The sequence below is a fragment of the Lynx rufus genome, unplaced genomic scaffold (assembly GCF_022079265.1).
Source record: "Lynx rufus isolate CCGP_SWC_20201006 ecotype Redwood Valley unplaced genomic scaffold, mLynRuf1.p SCAF_12, whole genome shotgun sequence".
NCBI lineage: Eukaryota > Metazoa > Chordata > Mammalia > Carnivora > Felidae > Lynx > Lynx rufus.
In genome coordinates, this window is record NW_025814826.1 from 5,282,561 (window position 1) to 5,296,979 (window position 14,419).

Consider the following 14,419-nt stretch of genomic DNA (forward strand, 5'->3'; position numbering starts at 1 on the left):
CTGGCTTCTGTCCACTCTCTGCTTCTACACTGTCTGTAACCAAACTGTCAGGACACCAGGCAGCACCTCCCTCCTGAGTTTTATCTCAGATGGGGCTGTGTTTCCCAACCCCTCATGTCTGAGGGCCCTGCAGCTTTGACCTGTTCTGATTCTCCAGGGAAGGGTCTTGCTGAGCAATGGTCAGGTCCTGGCCCACTCCTAGGAACGTTTGCAAGACCATGCCACTGCTGATGCCCAGAGACCGTGGGCCAGCGCACCCCAGAAAAAGTTTGAGTGATTGTGTAGCAAGAGTGTTTCAGGGATTGTGAGAAATCACAACACATAGCTGGCACCAGGCTACCTCCTTAATATCCTCTCTCCAACACCAGAAAATGTGGCCATTCTCTGGGGTCCTCTGGGACCTTCGTCTGTGGGGAGGCCATAACGCCTCTACCAAATGTCATCCCATCAGGGGAACCACCTCTCCCTGTGTAGCCTGAGGACCCTGAGGACCTTGCTCTCTGCTCCCACGGATTCACCCTTGCCACCAGAGCACTGCCAGGTATTGATCTGTGGAGTTTCAGACTCTGTGCTCTCCCTGTTTGTAGCATCGTAATGGAATTTAAACCCTCTCCTTTCTCTTTTCTCCCTGTTTTTGTTCAGTTACTTGCATACTCTTTTTTTTTCTCTCCAGCTGCTTTTGGGGGTGGGGGATGCTTTCCTGTACTCTCCCCCCATCTCTGTCCTCTCTCTGCAAGCAAAAACAACTCCCTGCCCTCCGTGGCTTCTCTTTCCCCCAGTTCACCTCTCTGTGCCACATACCTGCCAAGTTCTGTGGTTCAGATTGTGCAGATGGTTATGTTAATCCTGAAATCAGTTTTCTAGGCGTGGAGGATGGTTTAGTGTTGATCTGGCTGGATTTCAGGGACCAGAGATACAAAAAAACTTCCATGTGGTTCTGCCATCTTGGTCCTTCCCCCCTATAATGTGCGTCTGAATCAGCATGATGACAAATGCAACTATCACAAGTTATTTAATAATAATATAAAATTACAAGCTAATTCCTCTAAGATACTAAATATCACAAAATTGTAATCACAATGATTGTTATTAATGCCAATATTTACGAATGTATAAATCCCCTTCTTTGAAAACTAGACTGTTGAAAACATAAAAGAAACAATGGTTACAAAAATATTCAAATATATTTTCACATACCATTTAAAACATATTCTAGGACAAATCACTTACTCAAATATTTTTTTCCTGCCAACTGGTTTTGTGCAGACGACATATTCAAACACAATTTATTAGGTGATTAAGGGTGAATGAATCTCTGTTTCTTATGACCTTTTAAATATATATGTGCCTGAATCAATTAGAAGTCACATCACAAAATTTTTAGTTAAGGAAACAAAGATTAAACAAAAAGAAGTAGCATGGTTAGTACAGGGCTTCTCAGAGCTGTCATATCTTAATAAGTGTTGGGAAATAAGAGACAGAATGGAGCAGGTGATGAACACATAGTTGGAAGCTCACAGCACCTGGATTTCAATATAAAGGATTCACTGCTGACTGACCTTGGTCAAGTTAGTTGACATCTGTGTATCTCTTTTTACATTATAAAGGCTCATTTGTAAGAACAGAGCTATAAAGATTAAAAGATTTGGGTGGATTTTATTTCATTTCATTTTATTTTATTTTATTTTATTTCATTTTATTTTATTTTATTTTATTTATTTTATGAGATATGCAGAGACAAGCAGAGACAGAGAATCCCCTGCAGGCTCCGCACCATCAGCATTGAGCCCGAAGTGGGGCTCAAAGTTATGAAATGTGAGATCATGACCTGAGCTGAAATCAAGAGTTGGACACTCAACCAACTGGGCATGAGCTACCTAGGTGTCCCAGAAGATTCAATTTTGTAGATGCTGGAGAAAAATGAAGGTGGAAAGGTACAATTCCCAATTGTCTGCAATGGGAACTTTAAAAATAAACAGGAAATATCTAACTTTCAAAACAACCCCCACGTCTAGCTATTTAAATCAGATAGGAAGGACCTACTGCAAATTATATTTGCCAACAGGCTTAGGGGAATGTCAGTCTCCTTTTCTCTACCGTCAATGTAGCAGGAGAAGGATTCTGTGAAGCTTGCCAAGGAGTAAAACTAAAGGGAAGGAAGCAAGATACCCCAGATGTCCTTTAAATATGATCCCTAAAAATGAATATTTTTAAACGTATTCTCTTAACTGCTTAGATTTTGTGAAATGATCTAAGAGGTGACTTTAATGCCTAAGCCTTCTCAGTAAGAAAGCCACTGCTTCCTTACAACAAAGGATTTCTAAACTCTAAATAACATTATTCACTAAAAATAGAATAAAAAAGAATGAAACACTTAGCAATAAATTTGCAGAAGTACAAAATATATATTCTGAAAACTAAAAAAAAAATGACTGAAAGAAATTAAAGAAGATCTGAATAAATGGAAAGACATTCTATTTGCACGGACCCGAAGACTTAATGATGTGTTAAGATAGCAATGCCTCCACAATGGTTTTTAGATCAATCTGTATCAAAATCCAAGCTTACTTCTTCGCAGAAATAGACAAGTTAATGCTAAGATTCATATGAAAATGCAAGGGAATTAGAATAGCCAAAATAGTTTTGCAAAAGTTGAGACACTCACATTTCTTGATTTTAAAACTTAACAGTTTTAAAGAGATGGTAATCTAGACAGTGTGAGATATGTCCACATATGGCATATGGGTAGTCATATAGTCATTGAAATAGAATTGAGAGTCCAGAAATAAACCTCCACATTTACAGTCAATTGATTTTCAAAGGTGACAAGACCAATGGGGGGAAATTGTTTGTTCAGCAAATGGTGCTAGGAAAACTGGATATCCACACGCAAAATAACGTATTTGGAAACATATCGTTTGCAAAAATTAACTCAAAATGGATCAACAACATAATATAAGAGCTAAAATATAAAACTCCTGGAAGACAACAGAGGTGTAAAGCATGGTGACACATTGAAATAATTCTAATAGATGTTTTTCCAAAGGAGATTTATGTAAATGTCCAATGAGCAAATGAGGAGATGCTCAACATTGTTAGCTATCAAGTACATATGTATCTTATATCAGAGTCATATGTGATACAACTTTATAGCCATTGGGATAGTTATAATCACAAAGGTAGATAAAGACAGGTGTCTGTGAAGATGTGAAATTGGAATTCTCAGACACTGCTCGTAAGAATGTAAAACGGTACAGCTGCATATTGGAAAACAGTCTGACATTTCCCACTTTCACTCCTTGGTATAGGCTCAAGAGAAAAAAAAACACACATGTACACACAAAATTTGCACATAAAAGTTTATAGCAGCATTATTTATAATAACCAAAGAGTAAACCCAACCTAAATGTCCATCAGTGAAAGAATGGATAAATAAAATGCGGTATACCCATGCAGTGGAATGTTAAAAAATGAAATATTGAAACCCTCAGCAACATGGATGATTCTTGAAAACATCGTGGTTAGAAGCCAAACACAAAAGACTACCTACGGTGTGATACCATTTATGGGGAATGCCAACAGGAGGCAAATCTACAGAGATAGAAAGAGATGAGTGGATGCCTAAGGATAAGATGGGCTTTAAGGACTGAGGGATATGGGGTAATTTTGAAAAATGCCAATGTTTTAAAATTGATTGTGGTGATGGATGCATAACTCTGTGAAGATACTGAAAGCCACCAAATTATATGCTTTAAATGGTTGGTTTTATGGTACCTAAATTGTATCTCTGTGAAACCATTTTTAATTTTTTTTTTCAACGTTTATTTATTTTTGGGACAGAGAGAGACAGAGCATGAACGGGGGAGGGGCAGAGAGAGAGGGAGACACAGAATCGGAAACAGGCTCCAGGCTCTGAGCCATCAGCCCAGAGCCTGACGCGGGGCTCGAATTCACGGACCGTGAGATCGTGACCTGGCTGAAGTCGGACGCTTAACCGACTGCGCCACCCAGGCACCCCTTTTTTTTTTTAATTTTTTTTTCAACGTTTATTTATTTTTGGGACAGAGAGAGACAGAGCATGAACGGGGAAGGGGCAGAGAGAGAGGGAGACACAGAATCGGAAACAGGCTCCAGGCTCCGAGCCATCAGCCCAGAGCCTGACGCGTGTGAAACCATTTTTAAAAGGACAAAATAACCCGTATATATTCACATATCTATAAATGTTTCTGTATGTAGCCCTCTGTATCTGCATTACACCAGATGAGAGTTAATACTGATGTCTTTAACTACCTTCCATTACCCCATGGACTGTTTTCACCTTCTTCCCTTGCTCCACTCCAACAGTGACAAACCGGTTCCTTCCCTCCACCATCCACTTACTTGTTTAATTTCAACATATATGTATAGCAATATCAGAATTATTAGCCATACCTTCATGTGAAACAATTTTATCAACTAGAATACAGTACCATGTGCAGTTCCCTTTGTCTTTATTCTAGCATTTGTCTTGCAGACTCCATTCATTTCCAAAGTTACTTAGGTCAGTGCGTCCCCCGCCCCCCCATTCGTTTCAAGGAAATGGTTACATACATTTGTAATGAAATTTGGGATTGTTTTGTCATAGCTGCTATTCCCTCTTTGGATCCCCTATCTTCCTAAATGACTCGTTTAAACATATATATGTTAAGATGCACCCTTTGTTCTCTAAAGTTCTATGTGTTTTGACTAAAGCATAACACCATGTACCCATTATTGTAATATCTAAAAGAATAGTTTCATTATCCTGTAAGTCCCCTATGCTTCACTTATTCAACCTTTCCTCCCTCTCTGTGAATGCCTGGCAACCACTGATTATTTCTTTTTTCTTTTTTTTTTTTACTTAATTTTTTAATGCTTATTTTATTTTTGAGAAAGAGAGAGAGACAGCGTGAGTGTGGGAGGAGCAGAGAGACAGAGGAAGACAGAGACTCTGCTCATTCCAGGCCCTGAGCCGGCAGCTCAGAGACTGACACGGAGTTCAAACTCACAAACTCTGAGATCATGACCTGAGCTGAAGTCAGACGTGTAACTGACTGAGCCACCCAGGGGCCCCACTGATCACTGTATTGTCTGCATAGTTTTGCCTTTTCGCAATGTCATATAAATGGAATCATAGTATGTATCCTTTTGAGACTGACTTCTTTTACTTAGTAGTATACATTTGTGGTTTCTCCGTGTCTTTTTGAAGCTAGCCAGTGTATTTCTTTCTGTTAGTGAATAATATTTCATTGTATAGATGTAGCATCTTTTTTTTTTTTTTTTCCCCTATGGATGAAGAACATTTTGGTCACTTTCAGTTTTTGGCAATCATGAATAAAGCTGCTATACATATTTTCATGCAGGCTTTTGGGTAAACACAAATGTTAAAATTAGTTGAGTAAATATGTAGGAGTGCAATTCCTATGTCATCTGTTCAGACTATGTTTAGCTTTGTCAGAAACTACCAAACTGTCTTTTGAATTCCCACCAGCAAGGGGTGACAATTCTTATGATAATATATCTCACTTCATATTGCCAATGTTTTGGAATTTTAGCCATTCTAATAGATGTGTAATGGTATTTTTAAAAGTTTACTTATTTATTTTGAAAGACAGACCATGAATGGGGGAGTGGGAGAGAGAGAATCCATGCTGAGCAGGGAGCCTGACACGGGGCTTGACCTCATGACCACGAGATCATGACCTGAGCCAAAGTCAAGAGTCAGACACTCAATGGACTGAGCCATCCAGGTGCCCCATCAAATTTCATAACCTGAAATTTCCTGATAACAAATGCTGTTGAACATCTTTTCATATGCGTGCTTGCCATCTATATATTCTTTGATGAGGTGTTTGCTCAAATATTTTGGCAACTTTCTAATTGTTTATTTTCTCGCTAAGTGTTGAGTTCTTCATATATTTTGGAAACAAGTTCTTTATCAGAATGCATTATGCAAATATTTTCTTCCAATCTATCACTTTTTATTTTCTTAACAGTATCTTTTACAAAGTAGATGTTTTTAATCTTAAAGTGTTTCAACGTCAAGTGTTTTTTATGGATCATGTGTTTAGTATTGTATCACTCACTGCCAACCCCAAAGTCATAGGTTTTCTCCTGTTTTCCTCTAGAAGTTTTATAATAATTGTGTTTATGTTTGGATCTGTGATCGATTTTATGTTAATTTTTATTAAAGGAATGGCATTCATGTCTAGATATTTCTTCTTTCTTTCTTTCTTTCTTTCTTTCTTTCTTTCTTTTTTCTCTTTCTTTTTCTTTCTTCTTTTTCTGTTGAAAAGACTATCCTTTCTTTTCTCCATTGAACTGCTTTGTTCTTTTGTCAAAGACCAATTGACTATTTGGTTGGTTTTGTTTTATCTTGTTTTGGGACATTCTATTCTATTCCAATGGTCTATGTGTTTAGTCTTTAAAAAGTTGATGCTGTCTGGGTTACTGTAGCTTTATAGTAAGTCCTGCATCAGGCATCTTGAATTATCCAACGTTTTCTTCTACTTCAATATTGTGGTAGCTGTTATACGTCTTTCGGCCTTCCATGTGAACGTTAGAAACAATTTATTAATATCTACAAATAGCTTGCTGGAATTTTATTGGGACTGCATTGATTCTATAGAGCTAGCTGGGAAGAGTCTTCTAGTCCATGAACATGAAATATCTCTTTGTTTTGATCTGCTTTGATTTCTTTCTTCTGAGTTTTGTCGTTTCCCGTATGGAAGTTTCTACTTATTTTGTTAAATTTATACCAAATAAAAACTTTTTAGTGAGGGGCGCCTGGGTGGCGCAGTCGGTTAAGCGTCCGACTTGAGCCAGGTCACGATCTCGCGGTCCGTGAGTTCGAGCCCCGCGTCGGGCTCTGGGCTGATGGCTCAGAGCCTGGAGCCTGTTTCCGATTCTGTGTCTCCCTCTCTCTCTGCCCCTCCCCCGTTCATGCTCTGTCTCTCTCTGTCCCAAAAATAAATAAACGTTGAAAAAAAAAAAACTTTTTAGTGAGCTATTATAAATGGTATTGTGATTTTAATTCCAAATTCTAATTTCTCATGGCCGATGTATAGGAGAGAAATTGGATTTTGTATATTAACCTTATCTCCTGTGACCTTGCTACAATAACTTATTATTTCCAGGAGCTTTTGGTTGATTCTTTGGGATTTTCTACATAGACAAAAAACAAAACCATTCGTTTCTTCCTCTCTAATCTGTATGCCTGTTACCTCATATGCACAAGCTGCCTCCAAGCGCAATGTAACAGGAGTGGTGAGAGGGGGAATCCTGCCTTCTTCCTGATTTTAGAGGGAAAACACTCGGTTTCTCACAGTCCCCTCTGTTTTTATTACATCCCACCCCAATTTTCCAGTTTCTTTGTTTCTTTCATCTCAATTATTCATGTTATCACAGGCCTGTTGTTATGGAAAAGACAGTGGGAATCAGAGATACTTTCATTTAAATCATGATTTGGATCTTGGTTAAGTTAATTTAACTCCTTTGCGTTTTAGTTTCCTTATTCCAAATTAGGAAAATATTGCCTATGCCATCCATGTACTGTTATGATGATTACTTGGAAGATCTTGCAAAAGCTTTTTTTTTTTCCCCCACTTAATGCATGAATACCTAACTTTGGTTTAGGCCCTATGCTAAATTCTTAGGCTTAGACTGTGAACGAAACACAGGTTCAGCTATCAAAAAAGTTAGTGGAAAAAAAGTCAAGGTCACAGTGTATTTTAATAATCATAAGTGCCGTGAGCCCTGTCAGTGCACATGGTTGATTTTCAATACCTAGTCTTTGTTATTATTCCTTTCCCAAGTCTGTTCACTCTTTCTGAATTGTCAAAAAGAGCTAATGACATTCCTTATCTCTTTCTTTGTATACCTTGTTTCCACCCCACATAATCAATGCAAACAATTGCCCATTTGATACTCTCTCTAGTGTCTGCATTGTTGTCACTTCTTCCTCCTCCTTTCACCTAATGTCTCAAACATTTCTATACTGGAGATATATAATAGTAACATTTTGTGATTGCTAACATTTATATTTTGGTTACCATATGGTTCACACAGTATACATAGAGTATTTCAAACATACTATTCTAGAGGGCAGGGGGGTGATAATATAGATTTTTACATAAAGCGAATTAAGCATTTAAAACAAGTTTTTTGTCATGAGGTTAATGCTGATTATTTAGGTGTACAGAATGTCTTTTATAAATCCAACATTATTCCTGGGCTCCATCCTTTGTAATCTATAAGGAATAGGAAGATTAAAGAAAGGATTTTTAACCAGGAGGAGGGGAAGGTGGGAAAAAAAGTTACAGAGAGGGAAGGAGGCAAACCATAAGAAACCCTTAAATACTGAGAACAAACTGAGGGTTGATGGGGGGGTGGGAGGGAGGGGGAGGTGGGTGATGGGCATTGAGGAGGGCACCTGTTGGGATGAGCACTGGGTGTTGTATGGAAGCCAATATGACAATAAATTATATATATATATATATATATATATATATATATATATATATGAGTGTATGGGGGCACCTTTCTTGATTTTGTGTTTTAAAGACTAAAACAAACAATAATACGTTGGTTTCCTGAAAGACAGTGCCCTGTTACCTAGGCAATGGCTTTATGACACCCAAGATGTAACTAATACAACTTCAGATCAGCTTCCAGAAATTCTCTGGTTTATGAGATGAGTAGCCGAAACAATTCATTACATTGCCTTTCAAGAAAGTTATTTTGGGGGAAGGGGGGAGGAACCAAATGTGGGAAGGTGGAAAGGCGAGAGAAGGTATAGCTAACACAAACACAAGATTGGGGAGAAATCAGCAAGGTGCCCTACTGGGAACAGTTATTTGCCATTCCAGACTTCCTGCTACCTGCAGTGACAAATTTAAAGATTTGGCTTTAAAACACGAAGTAACTTGCCTTGCTTGTTTGTCCTTATTTTCTTAAAAGTAACCCAATGAAGCAATAGTATAGAAAAGTGCTGGCTGGGGTTTTCATGAGCATGAGTGTGTGCCCGTGTGTTTAAAATACATTAAAATAAGTGCTGCCTCTGAGATTTTCAACAGTTACTGCTGACTCTTTAGTCTCTCCAAACTCCTCTCTGCATCAGCAATTTTGTATTTGATTTGGAACATGTTCTACATATTCTCCACCAAAGACTGGAGGTCAGTCTTGTAAAGAAGTAAAGGCATTGCATAGACCTTTGATAACCCCGCCATGCCTGCTGTCCCTTCAAAGGAAAGCAGTGTTTCAGCCTACACTTGGCTGGTTAATAGAATTGACTCACCAAGTTGCCCTTGTGACTAATGATTGCCATGCGAGATGTTGTAGAATGATGTCATTTACTAATAAAATGCATTTGCTTTTACAGACTCAATTCTTTATGTTGAGAAAATAAAGATGAATCTTATTTTAAGGAATCAAGCATTTTTTCCTTACAGAAATGGAATTAAGAAAATAACTGCCATATAAGAACCTGTTAGTTTGATAGGCAGTATTGTAAAAAATAGTATGCCTGTCTGTTTTATAAGAGTAAAGATAACCATTTAATTGATCTATCCCTGAGTCAGTCTTCCAGTATTTGAGTTACTCTGTGATTTAATATTGGAATAAAAAGTGGATAAATACCGATCAGATATTTAAGTGACTTTAAGAATTTCTGTCTAGAATAACAGATTGTGTGTGTGTGTGTGTGTGTGTGTGTGTGTGTGTATTCATTAAGCTTCTACTATATGCCTGGGTCCTTCACAAATATCAATCCTCAAAACAAAGTTGGATTTTGTAAATTTGTAAAACAAATTTTACAGATTTGGAAAAACAGATTTGGAGGGCTTAAGTAATTTTCCAAACATATTGAGTTGTGGATATTTGAGTCATTGATAGATTCTTTGATTTCAAATCCATTATTTGCAATGTACAGCTTTCCTTTAATCCTTTAATGAGAAATAATTGAAAATTATGTGATGACATATTTCTCTTATCCTGTCCAACAAAAGGACATTTCCAATAAATATTTATCTTAAATGAGATTTTGTGTGTGTATAATGCATGTGTCTACCTTTTGCTTGTGTACATGCAGGTATCCCTATTTACATGCATTTTGCAATAAAAGTTCTTAAACACTGCATCTTCTCCTGCTTACGACTTCACTAATGTGGACTGATATAGTAGTTGGTTTAAGAATAGAAATGTAGGGGCACCTGAGTGGCTCAGTCGGTTAAGCGTCTGACTTCGGCTCAGGTCACGATCTCGCGGTCCCTGAGTTCGAGCCCCACGTCGGGGTCTGTGCTGACTGCTCAGAGCCTGGAGCCTGTTTCAGATTCTGTGTCTCCCTCTCTCTCTGATCCTCCCCCATTCATGATCTGTCTCTCTCTGTCTCAAAAATAAATAAACGTTAAAAAAAAAAAAGAATAGAAATGTAGTGGTGCACCTGGGTGGGTCAGTCGGTTAAGCATCCAACTCCTGATCTCAGCTCAGATCTTGATCTCAGAGTCGTGAGTTGAAGCCTCACATTGGGCTCCATGCTGGGCATGAAGCCTACTTAAGAAAAATAATAAAAAAGTAGAGTTTATGATGTTATCCAACATGAATAGTGTGTTTTATATTTCACGTTGCTTTGCATAAATTGCAATACACCTATACACTTAATTTGTGTAAGTAATTTTAACATGGGCTTGAAAACATCATTTGATGACAGGTTATAAGAGTAAAATCTGTAGTTTTAAGGTAGGTCAAATTACTTAGGACATGATCAAAAAGAAAATTTATATAATTAAATGCTACTCATTTGCACTAATAGTTTTTTTTTTCTTACTATGCACCAATTTCCAACCATAAAGGCTTATTTGTTGATTCAAAATAAATAACAGTTAATATACCTCAATTTCTGGTATAGTGATCTTATTCTTTAAGCGTTATTTTGTTTTTATTTATGAAATCTAAACATTCGGCTAAATGAATATATCTGCCAAAATGACTGTTTTTTATATTACCTTAAAATACTTAGGAAGAGACATCAGAAGCACACATTTTCCAGGTTTTCTCCTTGTTCTTTTTAAATAATATCATCTGTTCCACATAGCCCCTCTAAAACCATGGAGTAAGAAAGAAAGCAGTATTTAGACTTGGAGGTCGGTAGTGTAGCCAAAGAGGTTGGGCATGTGTGGGGATCAGATAACCAACATCTATCCCAGATAGAGCAAGAGAAGGGGGGGGCGGTATCTCAAACCACTATAAATAGGGGGAGGTTAAAAAAGATGAGAAAGTTATAGATAAATGAAGAACGTTATAAATAAAAGCTTTCAACCTTTCAATATGCCTCCAGAATATGCATTATGTAGAGATGATTGCCCCAAAACAGAGTAATATTGAATTTATTGGAAATTCGAGGATTTGCCCAAGTGGAGATCTTTGTGATTTTTGTTTCATACACCAGCAATTGAATTATTGTTTCCACTGTGGAAGGAAAAAGAGAATTGATTTTGAAAATTGACAATACCATTGTCATTATCAGTTAAGTGTAATGTCTATTCTTTTTCCAAACAAGCCATCATTTTGAATCTGGTTTAGTCAGTTTCAATCCCAGACATGCACATGAATAGTTGATGTGCGGAGACATGGCAGCCTCCCAGCTCAGCTCTCAAGTTTCCACAAGCAAGATGACTCGGTTGTGATGGAGATAAGATCTTGGTTGACAAAGATAACATTTGCCATTGACATTGAGTTATTTTTATGTAACCAAAACCTGTCATTCCTTAGACAACAAGAATATAGAATGTGAAAATAAGAGGTTTAAAAGTTAAGATTCCAAAATATGTCCAAAAAAGTCATTGAAAGGAACTTAATTTTTGCGAGTTTAGAACTTTACTAACAGTACAGTCTCGTTTATCTTGACAAATAAATTAACCTTTGATTTGAAAATTATAAATTGCCCCATTTGTTGCAAGAATTAGAGCCTATACACTGTCACAAAATATTTCTCTTTTAAGGAGCAGAAACAGAACCCTGAGGAAGAAAATGGTGTGTAAGTATAGTATTAGGAAATGCTAACCACTTTTAAAATCCTGTCTTTCAGGAAAGAACGGTGACCATTAGAAGACAAACTGTAGGAGGCTTTGGATTAAGCATCAAGGTAACCTGTATTTCCATTCTATCCTTAAAGGCTGTGCTGTAATGCATGCATTTTTGTGTATTTTGGGTTTTGGTGATTAATAATTAGACAAATATGGCTATAGCAAAATCTTCAATATTTGCACTGAGACATAAAGTAGGTAGGTTCTCAGAAAACCTTGGCCAACTTTTGATTTAGAAAGTTTCTTAGAAAAAGTATTTGGGAATATTACCTGGCATTGAACATAGATAGGTAATTAACTTTATCTGGGACCACCTAAAATGTCAGATCTGGTGTTGCTGTGGGCGTATCTTCCTGTACCCAGCCAGGGGAGGAGCTACTGCCCCCACCCCCCAACCCAGTGAATGGAGCAAGAACAAGTTTTACACTAATAACAGTTAAATGTTAGTTGGGTTTTATTCATCTTTTTCTTTTGTGTCGTTTTCATTTTTATTTTTATTTTGTAGAAATCGGCAAATTTTCATGTCACAATGCCAAGTAAATAGGGTAAACACAGTTTTAGCATCTGATTTATTTTTAAAATGACCATCCTGTTAACTTCCATTTATTAATGAATTTTAAATGCCTTTGTTTTCTGTGGCTGTGGTTGACTAGTAAAAGCGTACCACACCTTCAATTTATCGTCATTGAAACAAAACAGAAATTTAAAAAGGATGGGAAATTATATAAATATTGGAAAAGTTAATTGCTGTCTTTAAATGCCCTTTAGAAACCTACATCTTTGCATAGATAAATGAAATTTAACTTTATCTTAAGCCAGGGGGTTAGGTATTTTGCCCACGTAGGGTGAAAATCATACATCTCAGGTATATATTTCATGAAATTTTAACACAGCTCAGTTTATATATGCTTGGAAAGTGGAGCTCTAAATTTGGTGACTATCAGTTCTAGCTGACATTATGAAAATGACTTAGAAAAATGGACCAGCGTGGAATAGCATTGTGTTGTCAAGTGATAAGAATATTACTATATAAAATGTTAGTTTTAAAATATGTATTTAACTTTCACTTTATCGTCCATCAGCTAAATCCAGGGAGGTTTGCAGTACAAGTTATAAGAAGTGGAAATGATGCCATGGGAATTATATGATACAACAGACAAGCTTTTTTTGTTTGTTTTTGTTTTTTTCTGTGATATTTATTGGGATTGCTTGAAGGGTTTAAAGATACCACTAAAGATAGTAAAAAGTCCATGAGAGAGAACAAAAGCTAAATATGAATAAAACCCAATCTCGAGAGGTGGTTTCATTTGAGATAAGTATTTTTACCTAACAGGTCGGACTCTTTTTCTGACAGTGGAGCTACATTAGTTTTATGCAGGGAAATTTTCCTTTCTATTTTTTTTCTATTTCCATTTATAATTTAAACTCAATAATATGATGTTATTTATTTTTATTAAAATGCTACAATTTTAACTAAACAGATTCTAAAATATCAGGAATTTTGCCAAATGAATTATGTCTATTTACTATTTTCATTATTTCATTCCAAACAAAACTCTTATACATCAATAAATAGATTAATTTTCTAAATCAAACGAGTGTGCATTTTCCATTCATAGTATTGGCCACAAAAGCAGTGCTTGAATTGCGATCTGTGCCATATATTAGGAATTCTGACAAAAAAGGAAGTTATCTTACAATTCTTATGATACACTAATCAGAAATACAAAAATTAAGTTTATTATTTCGATTATTACCCAGTCATTATGAAAAGTTTCTCTTTAGGATTTTCTGTTTTGGTTTTCTCAATAGTTACCTCTGACACTTGCTTTTTTATTTTTAAGCTGTATTTTGTTCTGTTAGTGTGCGTGTGTGTGTATACACACACACACACACACACACACACACACACTGCATATATATATATATATACACATATATATATATATATAATGAACCATTTAAGAAAATATTTTAGCCGAATGCAGAATTAATGTTTTAACTTTGACCATTTATTTTTTGTCTATTTATTTATTTTTTGTATACTTATTGCTGGAACAATTTGAACCGATAATATAAATATTCCCATAAATATATGAGTGTATATCTTATCCTTATTTGCTTCAGTTAACTAATCCCTGCTGGCACACACTGGAGATTTTGTAGTGAGAGTTATTGACTAAAAACCTTGACTATCTCCACTGGAAATAACAAAAGGAAGGGTGCATCTTTGACAGTTAAAAAGACATTAACTAATATAGTGAAGACTTCTACAGGTGCTCCTGAATTTCATCGTACTGAGAACATATGGTGATATTATT

The 14,419-nt window shown here is 36.5% G+C and overlaps 1 protein-coding gene across 2 annotated transcripts in view; it reads left to right on the forward strand.

The window, feature by feature from the left end:
* Window positions 1-14,419, forward strand: part of SNTG1 (syntrophin gamma 1) — a 333,569-nt gene that overhangs the window by 47,839 nt on the left and 271,311 nt on the right. For both annotated transcript variants that reach the window (XM_047073716.1, XM_047073717.1), the window contains exon 3: window positions 12,101-12,157. In XM_047073716.1, coding sequence (XP_046929672.1) covers window positions 12,101-12,157 — 57 coding nt within the window. The remainder of the gene's footprint in view (window positions 1-12,100; window positions 12,158-14,419) is intronic.